Below are 26,880 nucleotides of genomic sequence, written 5' to 3' on the forward strand. Positions count from 1 at the left end.
AGTAACAAAACTTTTAATAAGAAAGTACGTTGACCTACGTACTAATGATTGTACCCTCAACAATATACAACCAATTATAAGGTTATTTCATAACAATTTCGTAGCATAAATGTTTAAAAGAAAAAGATACCCCCGCGGCTAGGAATGTTCATTTTTACTAACTTCGGCCTTGTACAAAGGATAATTTTGGTCATTAATCCAAAGCAAGAAGTTGGGATTGTTCACTCAGGAAGGAATTACTGTTTTTCGTATTTTTATGAAATGCGAACTCGACTTTGCTTTTAATGGCTTCAATATCGGAATTTGCTTTGTCAACTGTACTTTTATTCATAACATGTCCGCAAATGAAGTTTTCAGGTTTTAGGATTCATAATAAAGTTGAACTTTTCAATGTAATAACAGATAACAATAATTACTTTTACCTCTTTATACTATACTTGTACATATACTACAATTACAATATTAAAATAATTCCCGAATCCCGCCTCGCGATCGAATTTTTTAATTTATATTGTGTTTAAATAACATTTAAGCACAATATAAATTCAAGTTAATTCAAGTTAATTCGCTTTATATAGTCCTTTTACCACATTACAAATTAGGTTCGATCCAGATAATATATATTTATTCAAGTAAACATTTCAACTTGAGCATATAAATAAAGCTTCAACAATTTACGTGAGAGTTGAGAAAGAATTCAATTAAAATCATTCATTTAAAAATATCTAACACCAATCCCAGAACAAGTTAATTAAAATATCAAAGTTAAAAGTTGACTATCGTAGTTGGCAGAGATAGATTCATTTTAATCTGATAAGTAACTTATGAAGTTATCTTAGAGATCTTAATGAAAATGCCTGTCTAGATTAATCTCTTTATGAATTTTACTAATAATAATCTGTTTGATGAGAATTTTATTTAGAGTTATTGGTAAAGCTTCTGCCTTAATACTAATTTTGGGTATAATCACACGATCATCAACTCTCTATACCGGCCAATAAGTGTTATTTTTGAAGTATTTTATGTCGTATTTTAAGATTCCTTCCCTGGAATTTCTATTATAGGTATCAGTCAAGTTTTGTTATGTACGCACCTCATTAATATTTAATTAACAGCTGTTAAAGAGAATAAAAATTAACGGCGACTAGCCTATTTGCCACTTTTTACGTATGTCATCATACAATAATTGATTGACAGATAAGCTAAACAGAACTACGACGTTTTGAAAAAACGTTGATTTTTAATATTTGATAATTTCCTTCTAGCTAGTGACAGTCGTCAAAAAGTATTAGCAACAGTTGGTAGATAAAATTAGGATTTCAAAGGGAAAGTCATTTAAAAGTTAAATTGGAAATTAGGATTAGAGTTTTAAGATATGAATCTATGCGAATGTCATGATGATAAAATCCTTGATAGTCTTCACAAAGACAATAATTGTTAATAATTGTACTTTATTAATAAATTAAAAATCTGGAGTTGTCATCACTACAAAATCTTAATGAAAATACCTGACTAAAATGTTTTACTTTCAGTATAGAATAGTTTAATCCATACTAATATTATAAATGCGAAAGTAACTCTGTCTGTCTGTCTGTTACTCAATCACGCCTAAACTACTGAACCAATTTGCATGAAATTTGGTATGGAGATATTTTGATACCCGAGAAAGGACATAGGCTACCTTTTATTGCGAAATATGTACCACGGGCGAAGCCGAGTCGGATCACTAGTCTTAAATAAAATGAAGTGAAAAAATTGGGCTGGTTTACCTAGCTAGTATAAAATAAAATTCAGTTTGTGTTGCGTGAATATTTAACGTGTAAAATTGGCAGAGGTCGTCAGTAGGGTAATGTAGCTAACCATCCATAACATAATAGAGAAAACGTAATGAACCGTAACCGTAGGGCGCGATACAAAGTTTATGATCATTTATATACCTGTTCTGTGGTATTTTATAAGGGAATTTATTTGCAGAAATTTCTCCAAAGTTCTAGTAAATCTCAATAGAGATCTCCTAATAAGGAGATAACACTTAGATTAACTTATGAACAGCCTATAGTTTCCTAAAAACTTTGGAGAACATTCTGTAGTTTTCTGAACTTCGCAATTATGATTGGTTAGCGTGAATTGGTTCAGTTCAGTTCGCTTTTCATATTTTCAGAGGGAAGTTTTGTTAAGATTCAACTCATTAATTACTAACTGATGTTTAAAAAATCCTGTGCTCATTGATTACCTTTTATCTTTACCAAGTAACTAGGCAATCAAATGTTTTATAATATCACAACGGATAATTTTAATTACGCCTAGTCTAATGTGTTACTGTTTGTGACCAATCTCTTTAAAAAAATAAAACAAACAATATTTAAGATAACATCATTAAATCTTTACTATATCCCACTTAAGAACATAAATCGACCAGATTAATTGAAATCATTCTAAAAATAATAAGTAACAAAATACTTTGGTTTTATCGCGTGTTCGGACGCCCTTTGAACCCAGCGACGGCTAAATTAATGTACTAAATTAACCTGCTTGTAATTATAGAAGTGCCCTGGAGACCGCTTGCTCTGCACGGCGTATACATACAGGGTGTTTTATAAATAATAAGCGCTTGGGAATGCTGCAGTGTACTTATGGTCGAGGTTACGACAATAGACGTTAATAAATGTTTGTGTTTGTAGGTTAACATAACATTAGTACATTTTGTTGTTGTTCGCGTTTCGTCACGTTTGAACATACAATGATATTATATCTATCTTTATTTATTTTAATTGGATTTCTTTACGTTTCTTTTTGTTTATGGAATACTAAAAAAAATATCCGTATTTGACATTGGTTCTTACTTATTTTTACGTGAAACAAGGATTGCATAAAATATGGCTTCAATTATAAATTATTATAAAATCAACTCCATATTCAAGAAATTGAAATCTATCGATCTCTTAGAAATGTTACTCATTAAATCAACAATTAAAAATTATAACGAGTAGACAAAATAACAATACCCTGAAGCCGGCAACTGAAATTGCGACTTAATAATTCACCAAAAACAAACACCCTGTATAGTCAGAAAATTTCATCATGTCCCGTTTAGTAAACTTTTAAAGCGGATTCATCCCTAATGTAAGGGGACGTTGACGGCGACGTATCTAATTACGGACTGGGAATAACTGACATTGTAAAGTTGTGTCATATTTAACTTTGCGTATTATATCATACCAGCTGGAGTACGCGGCTTCTCTTGTGTGATGATTGGTAAAAATCTATATATATGTATACGTATATAAAACTCAAAGGTGACTGATATAGTGATCTATCAACGCACAGCCCATACCACTCGGCCTCGGACTCGGACTCGGACGTATCGGGCTGAAATTTGGCATGCAGGTAGATGTTAGGAGGTAGGCATCCGCTAAGAAAGGATTTTCCGAAATTCTTGCGGGAACGGGGAAAAACGAGGATGCACGTACAAAGTCGTGGGCGGAAGCTAGTAACACAATATGAGCTTATCTGTATTCCATATTAGTATATTTTATATCTATCACTGTATAGATTAATATCATAAAGGCGCATTATGTGAGAGGATGTAACAAATGTAAAAAATCATATCTATCCATACATCCTTCCTCTGGAACTTTCTAGTTTCACAGCTTCTGGATGTATAATTATATCTACTCTACTTAACTTATCTTTGGTTATAATTAGCGATAATAATTTATGAAATATCAAGGAATGGTTTAGTACTTCATTTTGTTAAGTTTCAGATATGGCGAACAAAGCAGCAAGCGGAAAGCTAGTTTACCTATAATATCAATATTATTAAATAGTCTTTGAATAAAATATCATACTTGTACTACACACTCTACATAGTTTATTAAATAGTACATTATTACTATTTGTATATAGAACACAATTTGCAATGTTTAAAAACTATTTCATATTGTTTGATGAACATTGCCGTTGTAACTCTTTGAAGTCATAATAAAATACAGATTCGAGCTTTATTGCGAATGAACTACATTAATTTATTGGTAAGTATAAAATGTAATTGCTGGTGAGTAATTACATTTCTCGATAGCTTAATTTTAATATTATTGAGACAATAATTGTGTTTATTGTATTGAATGGAGTTGTTGACTTGTTCGGAATAATATATTTGTTTGTTTTCGACTCAAATCATAATGATATCACATTAATTTACTATGTATTAATATTATTTAACATGGACCTATCGATAGAGTGAATGTTTGTCCAAAAATATGGCAAAATGTGTTGTACATTCCATATTATGTGGAGTTTAGGATACATGACGTCATAGAGCTTAATGTTATTATTGTATGTCCCTCTATCATTCGAAAGTTCTCTTGTTGGTTCCAATGACCCATTGACACGGGCCTGTACGAAGACTATTGTACGAATTAGAGGTATATTACGAATTATAGGTCATATAATAAATTTCAAATTGCGAAGATTAACAAAACTCGTTAATATTCATTTGGTTTTAACAAACTAATCATACATTGCATTGCTTAATCATACATTTATACATTGCTGAACTAAATAAAGCTTAATAATTTGTATTACACCGACTGCATAGTCTAGAAGGTTCTTTCGGAACTTCAGAAATAACTGTTAAATGCCAATAACTTTTATTAAAATAAGTTTCTTTACGTAATTAAACAAAAACATAAGCCTCTCGGAAACTTGACATTTACGCATTTCCTACATTTCGCTCAAACTGGATCATTTATTGATAATATAAAAACAGACGAAAGTTGATGACAAAGCACAGTTACCGACGAAGTCACAAGTCCATTACATCAACATGAAGGTGAGTTTGAGTATTAATATATTAATTAATATTATCCCCTCGACCCCATCTTGAAATTGATCGACAAAACAATTTCGCTACATCTTTAAGATAAGTTTAATCATCATATTATTATACTTTGTCTTTATTTATCTATTTCATAATCCTATAAAATCGATTCATATCAAACTAACATGCAGACTCCCTACAGAATAAATTATGGTACTCTATAGATAAAATATTATTTATACAATCGAAATCGAGGGTTTACAATTCAAACTACGCACCATAAGCCATCACACATCTAATGCAAGTCTAACAAAAATTTCAGATCATCCTAGTTATTGCTTTTGTGGCTGTAGCCAGTGCTGAAATCTCCAGTTTTGGGTATCAAGTAGCAGACCCTTACACTGGCGACTTCAAGCATCAGTACGAGACGCGGGCAGGGGACCGGGTGCAGGGCCAATACGGGCTTCTAGAATCCGATGGGACTCGGCGGACGGTAGACTACACCGCTGGCTCGGAGGGCTTCAACGCTCTTGTGCGGAAGGACCCTGCCGTGTTTGCGCCTTTCGCTGCTCCCTTCTCCCCTGCAGCCATCGCCTCATACCCTTATGCGTATGGACCTTACACACCATATGTATTTTCGCGGTATGGCGCTTATGGATACGCGGCTCCTTATGGTTATCGGCGGTTTTACTAGATATCGATTTTGACCTGTTAAACTTCGCGTATTTTGGTTAGTAGTTCGATTGTTTTATTTGAATTAAGTAGTCAAAATTGTAATTGCTGTTAAATTGGAGAATGTTGTAAATAATTGTTCACCTATGTTTTTGGAAGATGTTATTATCTTCTTAAATAAATAGATAAATAAATATCAGTGTGTCTTTATACTTCACCCATTTCCTAGCAAAAAAATGGTCCCAACGCCCAATATTATATTCGGATGAAAATGGAAATAATAAACAAGGCTTTGGCTTTGAAAGTTAATAGTTTGTTTAAAAATTATATAAATGCTTTTGAACTGAAATATATTTAACTAGAAACTATTTATATAGTAATAGCGTTTTATCACTACATAGTATAAAACAAAGTCATTTTCTCACTACGCAACGGATTTTGATGTGGTTTTTTTAATAGATACAGTAATTTAAGAGGAAGATTTTAGTATATAATTTATTGGGTTTTAGACAAAGCTGACTAGCCGCAGGCAGAAAGCTAGCATTATATTATATATATATAATAATATATTATATAATACTATGTAGTCTATATTATATATTATATAACGATGACTCCGATGTGGTTATGAGGTTGCATTAATGTGACGGAGATTATCCGACCGTTCTTGTGAATAATTCATCGTATAGAAATTATTTATACCTCATATTTCATAATTTATAGGGTGGATACATGTGTTATCTATGAACATTGAACATATTATGAAATAAGTGATCGTTGTCTGTATATGGAAGATTTATGAGAATATTAATGGTGGTTATTAACGCAATTAAAGAACTCAGACTAATAATGGTATTTTTATTAGCGTTTGTCAGTTCGTTTGCTCGTGAGAATCTCATGGCTTTACAGATACAAATTCTCTTATATTAAAGGATAAAATAAATACATTTCTAGAAATAAGTAGTTCATAAATAAGAAAGTAATGATCACTTGAGCGAAAACGGAAGTCAAAATTACCCAATGATAACTTCGATCTAGAAATATGCTATATTATTATAATATTATCATCATCATTATTGGTCGATTTTGTTCCCAATATTGAGAAACATTCCGTTCAGGCCACCATTAATCATCTACTTCTCACTGTAGAAAAAAAACTATAACAATAAAAAAACTACCGGCATCTTTGTGGATGTTAAAATATGCTATATGTTAGGTCATTGTACGAATTTCCGCCTGCCCTAGGAACACACTTATATATTATCATCACTACATAGTATAAAACAAAGTCGTTTTCTCTGTCCCTATGTCCCTATGTATGCTTAAATCTTTAAAACTACGCAACGGATTTTGATGCGGTTTTTTTAATAGATAGAGTGGAGAAGAGAGGAAGGTTTTAGTATAATTATAATTTATTATGTTTTAGACAAAGCGGGCGAAACCGCGGGCGGAAAGCTAGTTATATCTATAAGTAAACAATAAACTTAATTCCTTTATAATCTCATTCGAAAACGACCGTTTGACTTGATTATTTTACTTTCAAAATGCTTATAGCGTTGTTAGCTAGGTCTGGTGAAAAATATTACAAAAGTTTGTCGAGAAATCGGAAAAATTTAGGAATAACTAAGTGAATTTTTTCTATAGAATTTTTACATAGTGACTAATGTGCTTACAGCTAGTGTAATTTCAAAGCCGGTCGATATATCAAAGAAAGTGATGAATTTTCTGGCTTCGAATTATTCAGCAAGATTTCTTTTATCATGTGTGATGTGTGTGGTAAAAATAAATGTAAATTCTTCCGTGAGTAGATAAGTTTATGAAGAGATAAAGTTAATAGGAAATAATATTTTCCCTTTTTACCAAGTTTTTACCCTTTATCTAGGTTGTCATAGATTTTGTCTGACTCGTCAGGTATTAATAGATGCTTCACCATTTTAATATGCACATAATATACGGCAACACTTTCTATGTATATTATGGTTTCATCGACAAATGAATATAGGGCAGAGTATAGTTAACAGTAGAATACCATGGATAATATGTTAACTATTCGTACTTATTTCAGTGTATATTCAAAAACACACTTAAACATTAAAAAAAAAAAACAAAACTTTTTAAAGAAGCATCAGGTAATTTTTTTTAAGTGTTACTATGTACTTATTAGTTTTCATTATAATATGGTGAATGTATGTATAATAGGGTGGAGTGAAAAATATTTTTTTTCATTTTCGTTTCGGCATACCTGTAAAAAGATGTCATTATTGCTCATAAATACACATGCAAAATTATACTTTGCAGATGATACATTTAGAGGTGCCCCCAACATCATGAACTTTCAGAAATTCAAAAAATTTAGTCGATAATCATTAAAGTTTAATTTTGACAAATTAACGCTAAATCAGATTCTGTGTTATCTCGTTGGTTGCCAACGGGAAGACACATAATACATAATATTTCAATATATAAAAAAGTGGCTATCGCTGGCTACCAGTGGCTCTGGTCGGTGGCCCGTTTGCGCCGAATCTTATTGTAGGAAACGTTGATTTTGAACAGTGCCGTTAAGGAAATAACACTAATGTTAGTAATATTTCTTAATTATATTTTACACGTAAATACAATTAAGATCATAATTTAATATTTTTGATGTGAGTTCTATCTATAATTTCGCTTTGTTACAGTAAAATGTTGGAAGTTCAAATACGACAAACGACATGTTGTCCTGTATTTTGTTTGCCAGTAAGTACCCAGTGTCTCAATTACCAACTTATACTGATGCTAAGAAACTATTACTTATTTATTAGATATGAATTTAAACCTGATAAAATAACAAAATTCATGATTTATCCGAAAGATTAGCTACGGAAATGTTTGATGTGTGGCGAAAAGCATCGCTTCCCACTATTAGCTTTAATAGAGTACTACAACTTATTCGACACACCATATTCGATGAATATAGACGCTTATTAAAACCTTATCAAGACCGACAAACTAACAAAAAAGAACAAGAAAAGATAACTGAAGTATTTTGTCACTCAGTACCAAAGGTTATTTGATATTTGAAGTTGCAAATGCATTTTTTTTTAATTCTCTTGTACTTGCTCAAAAGATTATACCAACTTAACTATGTGGCAAGAATGTAAGAAAACTGAGCCACTGACTTCTAATTTATCTGAAGAAACCTTAAAAGACATCGTGAAAAGCGGTTTGACTACGTTTCAGAATATCAAAGATTTTCTATGCCTTGCCCAGGCCGTAAAGCATATTATCAAATTGGTGACATAAGCTTCAACTGCAGTTTGCTGAGAAAGTAAACAAAATGATTTTATAATGGCAAGAGCATCAGTATCACGACTACTAATGCCTAATTTTGAAAAAAAAAACAGCGTTTTCTATACTAATATTATAATCTATACTAATATTATAAAGCTGAAGATATTGTTTGTTTGAACGCGCTAATCTCAAGAACTACTGGTCCGATTTAAAAAGTTCTTCCGGTGTTAGATAGCCCATTTATCGAGGAAGGCTATAGGCTGTATATCATTACGCTTAGATTAACAGGAGCGGTGCCACGCGGGTGAAACCGCGAGGCAACCGCAAGCGCAGCTAGTACTAGATAATTACTTATTTCTGACATTTTCATTCCTCTATAATATCATTTTCATTAATGAAATACGTTAAAACAACTAATCAGGCTATTATTTAGTGTATCACAAAGAATTTTGTTATATAATAGACTTGAAGGCAATAAAAATACTGTGATTAAAAAATAAATCAAAGTTTGCGAAAAAATCAAATTTTTCTAATTTTCAATTGGGTTGGGGCACCTCAAAACATCAAGACAGGTAAACAATATTTTGTATGCTGAATTCACTCATTAAAAGGCACCTTTCTGTCGCTATGCCTTTTGAAAAAAACAAAAAAAAATTTCTTTCATACATTATCACTCCACCCTAATGTATAATCTTCATAATAGAAATAAAATGTTTTTGTTAAGGCATAAATAGTTACTTAGTATCTTTCTGATGGAAAAAATACAAAAAGGGGCAATAAAAAAAGATAAAATAAAACAAAAAAGTATTTAAATATAGAAGGTAATAAACGCGCCGTTTGTGTAACACTACCTAACGCTTGAAGTGCGAATGTCCCACTTGTAACTTTCCTACTGTTGAGATTAGGCCACTTACAGACAAAGCGTTCTGTACATTATTATTTATTTAAATCCTTTTGATTATAAGATTCGATAATTGCGTGGTAATAATCAAATTAATCTTATAATCGTTTTTACCAAAAAGCAAACAATTTCCATTTCTATATCATAAGCATGTTTGCGATTGTCAGAAATATTATGATAACTTTTACTACCTATCTATAGATTAGTCTGTTTCTATTCTTTAAAAAAATAAAATTAATAAAGGTAAGTATATAAAAATATGATTATATTTGAGTTGTTAAGCGTAACTCAAACATAATCATGCATAATATTATATAATTTTATTACTTACTAATTTTCACATTTCATTTATCTTAAGATACGTTTCATGATAAATATCCACTTTATGAAAATCAATAATAAATTTATATAAAAAAACGTCGAAAACCGTCCTGTGTAGATTACCCTTACAATACGAGCACGCTCCCTCTTGTATCGTAGCACCGAGATTTACAGCCAATAGGAACAATATTGTTCGCTCAAATATACTCCGAATGGAAGATAAAACTTTTGCTCCAGTAGTTCAGAAGGATTTAGTTTTCAATTTCGTGGAGAAATATCAGACGGACTTGTAACAAATGAAATGTATTGAGTGATTAATTTATTGTTGGATTTAAGTTCGCTTTTAACGAACGTATTCAATGGATGAATGTCTTGGATAGTTCAGTTAAGTACAATAAATTTTAAAGCTTTATCTTCATGATTTTATACAAACAAAACTTTTCGCGTTATAATAGTAGGTACTTAAGTAGTTTTAGTGCTTACTGCTTACTATTTTTAGCTTTTTCTCAATGCAATACCACAGTAAATAAATGCGGTAGATTATATCGCGAAGCGTATTAACATAAGGCTTGAGTTTGACCGCTGAGGATTCCTTGAAAAGGTATACTTAGGAGGATTGCCCTCTCCGCAGTAACTGACAAGAGAAACATTGTGTGCAATTTATCCATCCGATACAAATACGGGTAATACATTACTTCGCCGAATTTATATGGCCACAGACAATGATATAAAAGTAAAAAGGTGAAGATGGCACGATTCTTCTACCGTGAGTGAAAGATATACCGAAAAAATTTACAACCTCCTCATTTTTTTGAAGTCGGTTAAAAAAAAGACAACTGAAGAAAACGTGGCCAATTAGCCACATTTCAACGGTGTAGACAGGTTATTATTAAGCGCTCCGGAAGTAGCATTCCGGATCACTATAGCGTATTACCTATGTAAACATTTTTACTTATACTATCATTGGTCACATAAATAATGGCTTAATGTAACTTTCAAAATATATAAAGTACCAAGTAGGCTTTTCGGACCCCACTTAGCCAGTTAGCCTATACCAATATTTGGGTATCTCGTTGCTTAGAACAATTCCCGCTTTTAGCTTGATTGATTATCGTTGGCTTCGCGAAATCTTTATAAGCGCATCAGCTAAAAGAACTTTCTTGTTCAGCCGGGATATAAATGGCCGAGATTTTTAAAACGTCTATTAATCTCAACCACAATGCTTAAGGTTTTGTGAAGACGACTCTGTTACGTCATTTTTCAGATCAAGTTTGGGAAGTGAACTTTTCTTTTCTTTACGAAGATTTTTATTAGAGTGAAGCAAAAGAGATTATTTTCAAATCTTTAAGAAGTGCGAAGGCTAAGTGATTGAATTGGAATGTTAATAATTTGTGAGATAATAATGCAAAGTATTGTATTGTGCAAAAGTATCTAAATTGTAGGGTCTTGTTAATTTTGTATGAAGAGCTTCTTTAAAACAATGATAGTTAATTATATGAATTGTTTAGCTACGGTGACTTTTATTATACACTCATACTATGTCGACTTAATTTGATGTCAGGCAAATACTTACTCATTATGATAAATACTTATTATTATTATCTTTAATTTCTGTACGCCTGATAAAATTTAAAGAGCAAAGTTGACTGACGAATGTAGAGTGTATTATTGTTTGAAGGTTTCTATTTTGAATTAATTACAGAAACTGTTTTCACATAACAGCAAATATGTTTAATTATTTCAATTACGAGCAGCGTTTCTTGTAATTGCAGGAGCATAATTTACGTGGGAATGTGGTAACAACACATTGTATTATTGGTATTTGTCTGATTAATTTATTCTTAATTAATTCCTTATTTGGATTTTATTACCAGGGAAATATTTTCTATCTTCATTGCTATCATAACACAATTATTAGCAGTTCTTTTAAAATTATTTGGCAATTTCAAAAATGACAAACTAGATAATTAGAATATTAATGTTTCTTAAATCCCCGATAAATAAGAATATTAAAATTCGATGGTATGCAGTATTCGATAAAAATAAAATAATGAAAACCTTACAATAATATTATCAAAACAACTGCATTATAATTACAAATTACTTGTTAATACAAAGACTGCTGAAAACCTTTCAATAGTTATATACATAAGTATATACTTAACTATTGTAACTCAAAATATAGTCATTTGTCTAGCTTCTACAGTTATATTTTCATTTAACAAACGACACATCTGATCACATAAAAATAGCATTTGATTACAAAATGCAAATTCATCTTAAGTAAGAAAAATTATAAGAGATACACGTAAAAATCATCTAAATCTCCCCGTACAAAACCATTCATTGCAAGGCTTTATTCGTAAAATTAATAAGTCTTCAAAAATATTCATTACCCCGATTATACATCCACCTGTATTCAGTAGGAGGATATTAAACACCTTAATCGCAACATCTGTCGTTTGTGTCGTCATAAAACCCGAACTTGGACGTATTTCCCAAACTTCATCTGCGATAAAACTTGAGCAATAAATATAGAAAGGTTCACAATTGGTTATGATTTTCTTTTATTGAATAAACTTTTACGATAAGAGCACACTTCAGGATCATAAAATCGTACGGTAGGGTTTTATAAAGAACGTAGGTATTCGTTTAAATTATTTATTCGTAATTCTTCTATTTCTTTGTTGTGAATGGACAAGGCTTTGTTTACTCGGATTATTTTTGGAACCTTCGATATGTAAAAATAGATGTAGGATTGCTTCAATATGGCATGTTAGCTACTAGGTATATACTATATAAGTAGGTACCTTTTTCGTGATTCGTAAATGTTTATAAGAGCAAGCAGTATTTCACCTATCCTGTATGAGGAGTATTATCAAAGTTATTCCTGGGCAAATGTGTGTAGTCGAATGTTAGAACAACAGGTGGTTCCGTAGTATCACTACATAGTATAAAACAAAGTCGCTTTCCCTGTCCCTATGTCCCTTTTGAAACTACGCAACGGATTTTGATGCGGTTTTTTTTAAACTGATAGAGTGAATGATAGAGTGATTCAAGAGGAAGGTTTATATGTATAATAAGATCCATTAAGTAGTGGAGAAGTACTGTTATTTTTGAGGTTTCTAATGTGATGTCGTAAAAAATTACATTTATTCCGCTTACATTGCAAACGCAGGCTGAACCCTACGAGTTTTATCAAAATAATGTACTAAGTATTATACACATTGAAAAGGTCTACAGAAAAGTCCGCGATGGTATATGTCTATCTCTTATGGATAACCCACAATAACTTTTTTTTGTCATTTACTTTTTACGACAAATAATGGCTAATTTTCGAAGCGATTTTAACCAATACAGCATTAATCCTTAACCAATTAAATACCATGGATACATTGTTCATTTAATATAGATCTATATGGCCCTTTACACCGTATGATTTAAGTGAATATTTTCGAAGATATTACAGATTTAAAAATTGCAGGACGTAGCGTTTGCGGCCGCCCGGCTATGTATTTTATACCCGTGCGATGCCGGAGGCCGGAGCGGGCCGCTATATTTTTATACCTATACAACGTTCACAATTTTTCTGTAGTGTATTTAGTATCAGCATTGCACCCGTGCGAAGCCGGGGGGGGGGTCGCTAGTCTAATAATATAAATGCGAATGTTGCCCTATCTCTCCTTTTATTCCGCCATAAGATTTTATTAAGCTTTGGGGTAAATTTTATCTTGATAAAGCGAGTTTTTATTTATTATTGTGAAAGTGAATTTAAAATAGGCAAAAACGGTATGAAATATAATAATAGGAATAGTTGAATTTCGTAACATAAGATGGAAAGGAAAAATGACTGTTTTCAGGTTAAAAGGTAAATTGAAATGGAACGATGAGGAAAATTATTGATATATGTTATGGTCAGCTTTTTCCCTTACTGATCGAATAAACACTTTAAATTGTGAATTTGCTATACGTTTGACCCGATTCGTGAACCATAAGCCCTCTTGAGTGTTGGAAATTGAAATTAAACCTTCTCGATATTGAAATGAAATTTCTGTTAAACAGTGTTCAATTTCAAAGTTATTTTGGAAACAGTCAACAGATGCTATAATGTTATCTATATTATACGTGATTATACTCTCACTCCAGTGGCCTGTTTTTAATATATGATTTTTTTTAACTTTACTGAGCAAATTAAGAGTTTTTTTTTTACAAAAAATATTTATAGTCCTCATCGCTTTTTTCAATTTTACACTAAATATTTTTACCGTCTAAGTTAATATCCGTTTTATTAGAAAAAGTTGTATTAATAAAATTAAAAGCTTTAAACATGTATTAAAATTGTAAAATTCATAATTTCTCTATTTTCAAATAGTCTTACGTCTCTAAAATCTAAATATGAAAATAGATTGTATCTTAAATCTATTTTGCGAATACTACGAATTCACAATTAATATCCCAAGCCAAGAAGACCATTAGTATAAAATAAATATGAAACACAAAACCGCTGTAGGGTACCAACCGAATTCCGACCCTTACAACTTATTCGCCCTTGTATACGGGTTGGAATTTAATATCTCGTGTCACAGCATTTACCAAAGTATATTAGAAAATTAAATATAATTTGTGGGAGAGAATCTCAAACGTTTCTATGGTTACCTCACGGCCAGATTGATTGCGTCTGTTTTAATTTCGCGAAATCAAACTGCGGCTTGAATAAATAGAGGACGTGATGTTTACGCATTAATTACATGGGTTCAAGAAATGTTGAGATTTGAATTAAAACGAATAAATTGAGTGAAGGTTTTAATAATAATTAATTAGCTTAGATTGGAATAGTGTATTTCGGTTCATCTCCCTAACTACGATAAGGACCATATTCGTTTTACTGATCTATTTTCCTAGCACGTACATTTAGCCTTCAAAGTAATTTGGGGTATCGACTTTATTTTATTAATCTCCGATAGAATTTCTTCTAATTTATCTAAAATTTATGACTTATAAGTCCTTATTCAATGTTGGTCTCTCTCTCGAATACCTTACATTTACCCATTTATACATTTTGAACATTCATATATTATGATATAATTGTGAGGTTAAAATTAAATTAAATTTGTGTGGTATTCACATTATTGTGTGTATAACAGGAACTACAGATCCAATAAAATTGAAACGGACAAGATAATAAACACCACGTAATTAAAACGTAAAAAGAAACTGCTCTAAAACTTTTAATTTTATCGAACTCATCATTTACTTAAATTCATCACTGTAATTCTTCTTACTTCAATATTACCACAGTATCTTACAATTCCGTTGCGCCCTACAAAAGGTTATCATAATCTTCATTTTTCTCCAATTTTAACGATAGTGAACACGATAAGAGCCAAAACGTAAATCATGAAATCCGTTAATTTTATCAGCTCACGTAGCCTTTTTGTGGTGAAGCTGAGCGTTTCGGATAGTCTCTTTCATCGTTTGCCGCAATTCTGTACGAAATTTTTAAAGGAATTCAAAAGGAAATGTCTTTGAATGAAGCATTGATTGGTACTTTTGTTACGGAATGGCGTTCGCTTGTTCCTGATGCTATATGGAAGTGGCCTTTTATGGATTGTGGAGAGTGATGTTCATAGCTGCAATCCTATAAGTTTTTGGGTATAGGAGTTTTAGAAGTGTGGAAGTATTGAGATGAATATTTTCATTATTTGAGTGTGATTTTTGAAACACGACATTGTTATAAGTGATCTGTTTGGCGATTGTTATAGAAGGTACCTAGTATATTAGAAACTAATATTATCGAATTTATAAGCCCCTTCAAACCATTCTAACGTAAAGACGCAAAAAATCTCAACTTATAAAAACCATATACGGCCTGGACACGGCCGATAGGCTTTCATGTGTAATGTGGCAACTTGTGACAGTCTAGACGTGATGGCTCTTCACAATGGGCAGTGTTGGCCCAACAAAATATGATCGTCGATGTTTGCCGCCATAACGTCAATTATGAAATAAAAGAGCGTGTGTGCCGAGTGTGTTAGAAGTGACACTTCTTTGGCAAGATTCAAAGATATCAAAATCGTCGCCTTAATCATGACGTGACAGTATTGCGCCATGACGCGACCTTGAAATTTTATTCTCAATGCGCCTTAAGAAGTTTCTACAATGACGGCCGATCCTAGACAGGCCCTCTACACTATCGTGATTGCCTCTACTCGCCCATCACTTCTCATTGTGTAGAGGGCACATAACAGGCTATAGAACTATATCAGACGACAATATTATACGAGTAACGCGTTAGCAGAGCTATTTGATGATAATGTTCGCATATTTCCTCATATAAGTGATGCAGAATATTATAGGAATTTGTAAGTAGATGTAATTGTTCATGAACAGTTAATAAATAAAATCTTCGTACACCTTACGCCGAGTTCCTTGGAGTATTTTCTAATTATTCTAAACTAGCCGCTCCGCGCGGTTTCACCCCCGTAGCTCCTCTCCTGTTGGTCGTAGCGTGATGGTATATAGCCTATAGCCTTCGTCGATAAATGAGCTATCTAACACCGAAAGAATTTTTCAAATCGGACCAGTAGTTCCCGAGATTAGCGCGTTCAAACAAACAAACAAACTCTTCAGCTTTTTATATAATATATAAATATATTAGTATAGATGTGTATTTATAAGGAGCAGTAGTGGCTTGGTGGTCGAAATGTCATGGGATTGATATTAGGGAAATTTCTTGAAAACAATTTTTTTTTAATTTGTCTATGTATATAAACATCAGTACTCAATATATAATATTTTATTTCACACTTGGCCAGATTTGTAGAATACGCTCTAAACTCTCATAGATGTGTGCAGTGCTATCATATTATAGTGCTATTATGAATATAAACTTTATATCAATGATCTTCAACCCATGCAAATTGCAATGTTCCACAAACAAACAAATTTTTAAGAATAACCAGTTTTTTAAACAAAAATTCAGGGAAATCTGCCCAATTAAGTTTTCCACTTGGAATCGCACAAATGGCCAGTAATTAACATTACATTAATTTATAAAATTTCAAAAATGTTTTTGCTTATGACAAAATAAAGGTTAACGCACACTCGAATCATTTTTCTACGAACATTAACAAAAATTTTGTAAAAATATTTATGCTTTTACATACCGAAACCGCAGTATAAAGAATGGTGCACAAGTGTCACGTACAGGGTACAATAAAATGATAACTGTGTAAATATTTTATCAAGCCAGGACCGTGTTTGTATTCAAAGCTCGAGCTGAGTAGACAATACTATATTTTCAGTTCAGATATTTTTGTGTAGACGTAAATATCACGTAACCCAGTGCACAACGAAGCGCTTAAATGGACAGAAATGGTCAATTTTTGTGCATAAAAATAACGTAAGTTACAGATAATATCTTCATAAGTTGGATATTACATCTATAATATCAGTAGCAACTGCACAGATTTTTAAGAATTACATTATTTATAGACTTGATTATGAGCTTTATTAAAATTAATTCGTCCATTGTAACTGTGTCTAGGCGTAAACAATTAATCAAACCATGGATGACCCCTGGACTCCTAAGGTGTATTAAGTACCGCGATTTGCTACACAAAAACGTAAGATCTAATCCCACAAATGATATTTTGAAATTGACGTACAAAAGATACAGGAACTTCTGTAACAAATTATTAAAAAAAGTTAAAAGAAATTTCGAAAAGAAAGAACTTAGCGAGGCTGGTTCTGATAGCAGGCGTATCTGGCAGATTATAAGGAGGGTTACGAACTGTGTACAACAAAAAACGACTTCTAACGATTTATTACAATTGTCTTCGTCTCCACAGCGTTCAGTAAATGAAGTGAATGAATTCTTCGTTAACGTTGGTGTGAATCTTGCTAGTAAAATTAAATCACCTAGTTTTATCTCGGAAACACATTTCAATAGCTCCGCTTCATCTCCCAGTACATCTTTTGTAATTCTTCCAACAGACCATAGTGAGGTGGAATCCATTTTGACGTCTTTAAGATCAGACTGCGCAGTGGGGTGGGATAAAATTTCAACGGGTTTGCTCAAGAAGCATAAGGTTCAATTAATACCTATCCTAACACATATTTTTAATCTTTGTATAAACTCTGGTTCATTCCCTACTTATTTAAAAAAATCTATTATTCACCCCATCTTCAAAAGCGGCAGTGGTAACTGTGTCGCCAATTATCGTCCAATAGCCGTCTTGCCTGTAATGTCTAAAATATTGGAACGAATAATAAATAAGCAGTTGATCAATTTCCTAGAACATAAAAATCTATTATCTCCAAATCAGTACGGCTTTAGACGTAACATGTCCACTTCGAAAGCGGTATTAGACATTACCAATTATATTATTAAGAATTTAGATCATAAAAAAAAAGTCATCACTATCTTTTTGGACCTTGCCAAGGCGTTCGACACAGTTGCCACTCCCCTGCTTTTACAAAAGCTTGAAAAAATAGGCGTTAGAGGCCATTCACTTTCGATGTTTGAAAACTATTTAAGTCATAGAACACAGTGTGTTAAAATTAATAATAACGTAAGCGATGAACTTCCAATATCACTCGGAGTCCCGCAAGGCAGTGTGATCGGTCCGACCCTGTTTTTGGTATACTTAAATGACCTTTGCCAATTGGATCTCCAGGATGGTAAAATATCTGCCTTCGCCGATGACACAGCCCTAACTTTTATAGGCGACTCATGGCCAGAGGTTTTTCGCAAAGCACAGGGTGGGTTCAATTTAGTGTCAACATGGCTAGCTAAAAATCTCTTGACCTTGAACACCGATAAAACTAATTACTTGGCTTTTTCTCTTCGGCAAACATCTCAACCCCCCCTTACTTTATGTCTATACGCTCACACTTGCAACAATCCGTTTAATCAGCACTGCAATTGCCCCAGACTCACTCGACAATCAAGCACTAAATATCTGGGTATAACTCTTGATTGCAATCTTTCCTTTTCTTTACATATAGAACAACTTCAAAACAGAGTCAGAAAATTGATCTATATCTTTAAAACTCTTCGCCATATTGCTGATGGTCAAATTTTGAGACAGGTCTACTATTCGTTATGCCAATCGGTTTTATGTTACTGTATATCATCTTGGGGTGGTGCGCCTAAGACTCATCTCCTGAAGCTTGAAAGAGCTCAGAGAGCTATTTTAAAAGTTGGTACTTTTAAAAAATACAGATTTCCGACAGCTGACCTGTACAAGAGCCTTAAAGTATTGACTGTGAGGCAACTCTTTATATTACATACTGTTCTTTCTCAACATTCTGTGACTCCATTTCAAAATATTATTAAAAGGCGCAAGGATAGAATTTGCGAAGTTGATAAATGTAATTTCGTACACTCCAAAAGATTTAATTGTTTTCTAGCCCCTTCATTATACAATAAAATTAATAAAATATTACCTATTTATAAACTCCCCTACGCTACTTGCAAAACGCAAGTTACTAATTGGCTGCTAAATCTTAGTTATCAGGAGACTGAAAATTTAATTTGTACAATGACTTAATGAAAGTTTTACATTCATATTTCACATTCTTTTATATGCATACACATCTACATCCACTCAAACACACACACACACACACACACACATACACACATTCACTTACACATACGCAGACACAAACATACTCAATACACATACGCACACACACTAACTTATGCCCACACATAATCACTCGACTCCTTTCATGTTCATAAGTTAAGATATCAATTAGTTAATTTACTTTTATATTCTTTATATCCGAACTTAAAAATCAATTTCGTTGACTAAGTTGTGATGACCACCTTAACACCTTGGCCACGGACACCGGCGGCGCGACCGACGGCGCGACCGGCGGCGCGGCAAGTCGCGCGGCGCGGTAAGCACGCCACGGGCAGTTGCGTTCGCCGCCGCGACCAGTGTAGACGAGGAGACGAGATATAGCTTTATCAAAGTTAGCTCGACGTTGTTTGGAGAGTAGCAGCTTTTTTGCTCAAGATTTAATGTTTGGAAGATATAGTGGAGTACACGAATTAAATAGAAATCGTGTTACAGACGGAGAATTCCACCAAAAATATGAAAAATATAGGCATGATGAAAAATTATGTTGCGGGTGGCTAGACTTCCAAATAGCTGGTCTAGCTAGAATTTCTGCAATAAAAGCTTCCGTCTCCATTTTCGCGAAAAAAAAAACAAACTATTTTAAATTAAGTTCGCTCCGGGAGTAGTCGCCGCGTCTGCCGCTCGACTCCGTGGCCTGCGCCGTAATATTGATGTTTTGCATTAAAACAAAACATGTATTATGTGTCGAATAAAACACACAGCGTTGGTGAAGAAAGCTGTCTATGAATCCTATATATCTCTATGAAAAAGGGTCACCTTACCGAATATCGATGGATCTTTCACCTCACTAGCAAGAGCGCGTCCCTAGTATGTCATCTGTCATCGCCAATTTGACATCACCTTTGAAGCGCTGTCATCTGCCTCTGCCGGCATAGCATCTTCATCAGCAAGCAGTAAACTGCAACGCTGTGTGTTTTATTCGACACATAATACATTTTTTGTTTTAATGCAAAACATCAATATTATGTGTCTTTCTAAAACACACAGCGTTGGTGAAGATGTGTTTGATATCTGCTGGTGAAGAAAGACATACAAACGCTATGTTGAATTTATATGGCCACAGACAATGATATAAAAGTAAAAAGGTGAAGATGGCACGATTCTTCTACCGTGAGTGAAAGATATACCGAAAAAATTTACAACCTCCTCATTTTTTTGAAGTCGGTTAAAAAAAAGACAACTGAAGAAAACGTGGCCAATTAGCCACATTTCAACGGTGTAGACAGGTTATTATTAAGCGCTCCGGAAGTAGCATTCCGGATCACTATAGCGTATTACCTATGTAAACATTTTTACTTATACTATCATTGGTCACATAAATAATGGCTTAATGTAACTTTCAAAATATATAAAGTACCAAGTAGGCTTTTCGGACCCCACTTAGCCAGTTAGCCTATACCAATATTTGGGTATCTCGTTGCTTAGAACAATTCCCGCTTTTAGCTTGATTGATTATCGTTGGCTTCGCGAAATCTTTATAAGCGCATCAGCTAAAAGAACTTTCTTGTTCAGCCGGGATATAAATGGCCGAGATTTTTAAAACGTCTATTAATCTCAACCACAATGCTTAAGGTTTTGTGAAGACGACTCTGTTACGTCATTTTTCAGATCAAGTTTGGGAAGTGAACTTTTCTTTTCTTTACGAAGATTTTTATTAGAGTGAAGCAAAAGAGATTATTTTCAAATCTTTAAGAAGTGCGAAGGCTAAGTGATTGAATTGGAATGTTAATAATTTGTGAGATAATAATGCAAAGTATTGTATTGTGCAAAAGTATCTAAATTGTAGGGTCTTGTTAATTTTGTATGAAGAGCTTCTTTAAAACAATGATAGTTAATTATATGAATTGTTTAGCTACGGTGACTTTTATTATACACTCATACTATGTCGACTTAATTTGATGTCAGGCAAATACTTACTCATTATGATAAATACTTATTATTATTATCTTTAATTTCTGTACGCCTGATAAAATTTAAAGAGCAAAGTTGACTGACGAATGTAGAGTGTATTATTGTTTGAAGGTTTCTATTTTGAATTAATTACAGAAACTGTTTTCACATAACAGCAAATATGTTTAATTATTTCAATTACGAGCAGCGTTTCTTGTAATTGCAGGAGCATAATTTACGTGGGAATGTGGTAACAACACATTGTATTATTGGTATTTGTCTGATTAATTTATTCTTAATTAATTCCTTATTTGGATTTTATTACCAGGGAAATATTTTCTATCTTCATTGCTATCATAACACAATTATTAGCAGTTCTTTTAAAATTATTTGGCAATTTCAAAAATGACAAACTAGATAATTAGAATATTAATGTTTCTTAAATCCCCGATAAATAAGAATATTAAAATTCGATGGTATGCAGTATTCGATAAAAATAAAATAATGAAAACCTTACAATAATATTATCAAAACAACTGCATTATAATTACAAATTACTTGTTAATACAAAGACTGCTGAAAACCTTTCAATAGTTATATACATAAGTATATACTTAACTATTGTAACTCAAAATATAGTCATTTGTCTAGCTTCTACAGTTATATTTTCATTTAACAAACGACACATCTGATCACATAAAAATAGCATTTGATTACAAAATGCAAATTCATCTTAAGTAAGAAAAATTATAAGAGATACACGTAAAAATCATCTAAATCTCCCCGTACAAAACCATTCATTGCAAGGCTTTATTCGTAAAATTAATAAGTCTTCAAAAATATTCATTACCCCGATTATACATCCACCTGTATTCAGTAGGAGGATATTAAACACCTTAATCGCAACATCTGTCGTTTGTGTCGTCATAAAACCCGAACTTGGACGTATTTCCCAAACTTCATCTGCGATAAAACTTGAGCAATAAATATAGAAAGGTTCACAATTGGTTATGATTTTCTTTTATTGAATAAACTTTTACGATAAGAGCACACTTCAGGATCATAAAATCGTACGGTAGGGTTTTATAAAGAACGTAGGTATTCGTTTAAATTATTTATTCGTAATTCTTCTATTTCTTTGTTGTGAATGGACAAGGCTTTGTTTACTCGGATTATTTTTGGAACCTTCGATATGTAAAAATAGATGTAGGATTGCTTCAATATGGCATGTTAGCTACTAGGTATATACTATATAAGTAGGTACCTTTTTCGTGATTCGTAAATGTTTATAAGAGCAAGCAGTATTTCACCTATCCTGTATGAGGAGTATTATCAAAGTTATTTCTGGGCAAATGTGTGTAGTCGAATGTTAGAACAACAGGTGGTTCCGTAGTATCACTACATAGTATAAAACAAAGTCGCTTTCCCTGTCCCTATGTCCCTATGTCCCTTTTGAAACTACGCAACGGATTTTGATGCGGTTTTTTTTAAACTGATAGAGTGAATGATAGAGTGATTCAAGAGGAAGGTTTATATGTATAATAAGATCCATTAAGTAGTGGAGAAGTACTGTTATTTTTGAGGTTTCTAATGTGATGTCGTAAAAAATTACATTTATTCCGCTTACATTGCAAACGCAGGCTGAACCCTACGAGTTTTATCAAAATAATGTACTAAGTATTATACACATTGAAAAGGTCTACAGAAAAGTCCGCGATGGTATATGTCTATCTCTTATGGATAACCCACAATAACTTTTTTTTGTCATTTACTTTTTACGACAAATAATGGCTAATTTTCGAAGCGATTTTAACCAATACAGCATTAATCCTTAACCAATTAAATACCATGGATACATTGTTCATTTAATATAGATCTATATGGCCCTTTACACCGTATGATTTAAGTGAATATTTTCGAAGATATTACAGATTTAAAAATTGCAGGACGTAGCGTTTGCGGCCGCCCGGCTATGTATTTTATACCCGTGCGATGCCGGAGGCCGGAGCGGGCCGCTATATTTTTATACCTATACAACGTTCACAATTTTTCTGTAGTGTATTTAGTATCAGCATTGCACCCGTGCGAAGCCGGGGGGGGGGTCGCTAGTCTAATAATATAAATGCGAATGTTGCCCTATCTCTCCTTTTATTCCGCCATAAGATTTTATTAAGCTTTGGGGTAAATTTTATCTTGATAAAGCGAGTTTTTATTTATTATTGTGAAAGTGAATTTAAAATAGGCAAAAACGGTATGAAATATAATAATAGGAATAGTTGAATTTCGTAACATAAGATGGAAAGGAAAAATGACTGTTTTCAGGTTAAAAGGTAAATTGAAATGGAACGATGAGGAAAATTATTGATATATGTTATGGTCAGCTTTTTCCCTTACTGATCGAATAAACACTTTAAATTGTGAATTTGCTATACGTTTGACCCGATTCGTGAACCATAAGCCCTCTTGAGTGTTGGAAATTGAAATTAAACCTTCTCGATATTGAAATGAAATTTCTGTTAAAAAGTATTCAATTTCAAAGTTATTTCGGAAACAGATGCTATAATGTTATCTATATTATACGTGATTATACTCTCACTAGACTTCCAGTGGCCCGTTTTTAGTATACTACCTACCTTAGTATATAGTTATTATATATAAGTAGATAGTAATTTTTTTAACTTTACTGAGTAAATTAAGAGTTTTTTTTGGCAAAAAATAATTAGTCATCGCTTTTTTCAATTTTACACAAAATATTTTTACCGTCTAAGTTAATATCCGTTTTATTAGAAAAAGTTGTATTAAAATAAAATTAAAAGCTTTAAACATGTATTAAAATTGTAAAATTCATATAATTTCTCTATTTTCAAATAGAGTCTTACGTCTCTAAAATCTAAATATGAAAATAGATTGTATCTTAAATCTATTTTGCGAATACTACGAATTCACAATTAATATCCCAAGCCAAGAAGACCATTAGTATAAAATAAATATGAAACACAAAACCGCTGTAGGGTACCAACCGAATTCCGACCCTTACAACTTATTCGCCCTTGTATACGGGTTGGAATTTAATATCTCGTGTCACAGCATTTACCAAAGTATATTAGAAAATTAAATATAATTTGTAGGAGAGAATCTCAAACGTTTCTATGGTTACCTCACGGCCAGATTGATTGCGTCTGTTTTAATTTCGCGAAATCAAACTGCGGCTTGAATAAATAGAGGACGTGATGTTTACGCATTAATTACATGGGTTCAAGAAATGTTGAGATTTGAATTAAAACGAATAAATTGAGTGAAGGTTTTAATAAAAATTAATTAGCTTAGATTGGAATAGTGTATTTCGGTTCATCTCCCTAACTATGATAAGGACCATATTCGTTTTACTGATCTATTTTCCTTGCACGTACATTTAGCCTTCAAAGTAATTTGGGGTGGGTGGGGTAACTTTATTTTATTAATCTCCGATAGAATTTCTTCTAATTTATCTAAAATTGATGTCTTTTAAGTCCATATTCAATGTTGGTCTCTCTCTCTCGAATACATTTACCCATTTACACATTGTTGTGTGTATAACAGGAACCATAGATCCAATAAAATTGAAACGGACAAGATAATAAACACCACGTAATTAAAACGTAAAAATAAACTGCTCTAAAACCTTTAATTTTATTGAACTCATCATTTACTTAAATTCATCACTGTAATTCTTCTTACTTCAATATTACCACAGTATCTTACAATTCCGTTGCGCCCTACAAAAGGTTATCATAATCTTCATTTTTCTCCAATTTTAACGATAGTGAACACGATAAGAGCCAAAACGTAAATCATGAAATCCGTTAATTTTATCAGCTCACGTAGCCTTTTTGTGGTGAAGCCGAGCGTTTCGGATAGTCTCTTTCATCGTTTGCCGCAATTCTGTACGAAATTTTTAAAGGAATTCAAAAGGAAATGTCTTTGAATGAAGCATTGATTGGTACTTTTGTTACTGAATGGCGTTCGCTTGTTCCTGATGCTATATGGAAGTGGCCTTTTATGGATTGTGGAGAGTGATGTTCATAGCTGCAATCCTATAAGTTTTTGGGTATAGGGGTTTTAGAAGTGTGGAAGTATTGAGCTCAATATTTTCATTATTTGAGTGTGATTTTTGAAACACGACATTGTTATAAGTGATCTGCTTGGCGATTGTTATAGAAGGTACCTAGTATATTAGAAACTAATATTATCGAATTTATAAGCCCCTTCAAACCATTCTAACGTAAAGACGCAAAAAATCTCAACTTATAAAAACCATATACGGCCTGGACACGGCCGATAGGCTTTCATGTGTAATGTGGCAACTTGTGACAGTCTAGACGTGATGACTCTTCACAATGGGCAATGTTGGCCCAACAAAATGTGATCGTCGATGTTTGCCACCTTTACGTGTAATAAATAACAAATGATCGTCGACGTTAGCCGACATTACGGCGATTATGAAAGAGCGTGTGTGTCGAGCACACGTGTCTGAAGTGAAAGTTCTTTGGCAAGATTCATAGATATCAAAATCGTCGCCTTACTCATGACGTGACAATATTGCCCTACCGTGACCTTGGAATTTTACTCTCAATGCGCCTTAACAAATTTCTACAATGACGGCCGATCCTAGACAGGCCCTCTACCACACCACACTACACCACCACCACACTATCGTGATTGCCTCTACTCGCCCATCACTGCCCATTTTGTAGAGGACTCATAACAGGCTAGGACGTGAGAACTATATCAGACGACAATATTATACGAGTAACGCGTTAGCAGAGCTATTTGACGATAATGTTCGCAACTTAGCCAGAGTTGTAGAATACGCTCTAAACTCTCATAGATGTGTCTATATGCAGTGCTATAATAATATTATAGTGCTATGATGAATATAATCCTTATATCAATGATCTTCAACTCATGCAAATTGCAATGTTCCACAAACAAACAAATTTTTAAGAATAACCAGTTTTTTAAAACAAAAATTCAGGGAAAACTGCCCAATTAAGTTTTCCACTTGGAATCGCACAAATGGCCAGTAATTAACATTACATTAATTTATAAAATTTCAAAAATGTTTTGCTTTTGACAAAATATAGGTAAAGCACACTCGAATCATTTTTCTACGAACATTAACAAAAATTTTGTAAAAATATTTATGCTTTTACATACCGAAACCGCAGTATAAAGAATGGTGCACAAGTGTCACGTACAGGGTACCCTGTATATAATAAAATGATAACTGTGTAAATATTTTATCAAGCCAGGACCGTGTTTGTATTCAAAGCTCGAGCTGAGTAGACAATACTATATTTTCAGTTCAGATATTT

The 26,880-nt window shown here is 32.8% G+C and overlaps 2 protein-coding genes across 2 annotated transcripts in view; both read left to right on the forward strand.

Moving 5' to 3' along the window:
- LOC149490199 (uncharacterized) overlaps positions 1 to 26,880 on the forward strand; it is a 245,421-nt gene that overhangs the window by 185,429 nt on the left and 33,112 nt on the right. The gene's annotated exons all lie outside the window — the stretch shown is intronic.
- On the forward strand, positions 4,669 to 5,668 carry LOC149490214 (larval/pupal rigid cuticle protein 66-like). The gene is made up of 2 exons (XM_089710698.1): positions 4,669 to 4,831; positions 5,142 to 5,668. The coding sequence occupies exons 1-2, from the start codon at positions 4,826 to 4,828 to the stop codon at positions 5,511 to 5,513; spliced, it is 378 nt and encodes a 125-aa protein (XP_089566824.1). The 5' UTR covers positions 4,669 to 4,825; the 3' UTR covers positions 5,514 to 5,668.

The sequence above is a fragment of the Colias philodice genome, chromosome 2, assembly GCF_061535455.1.
Source record: "Colias philodice isolate Cphi_HAF_F1 chromosome 2, ilColPhil1 Martin Lab GWU primary, whole genome shotgun sequence".
Classification (NCBI taxonomy): Eukaryota; Metazoa; Arthropoda; class Insecta; order Lepidoptera; family Pieridae; genus Colias; species Colias philodice.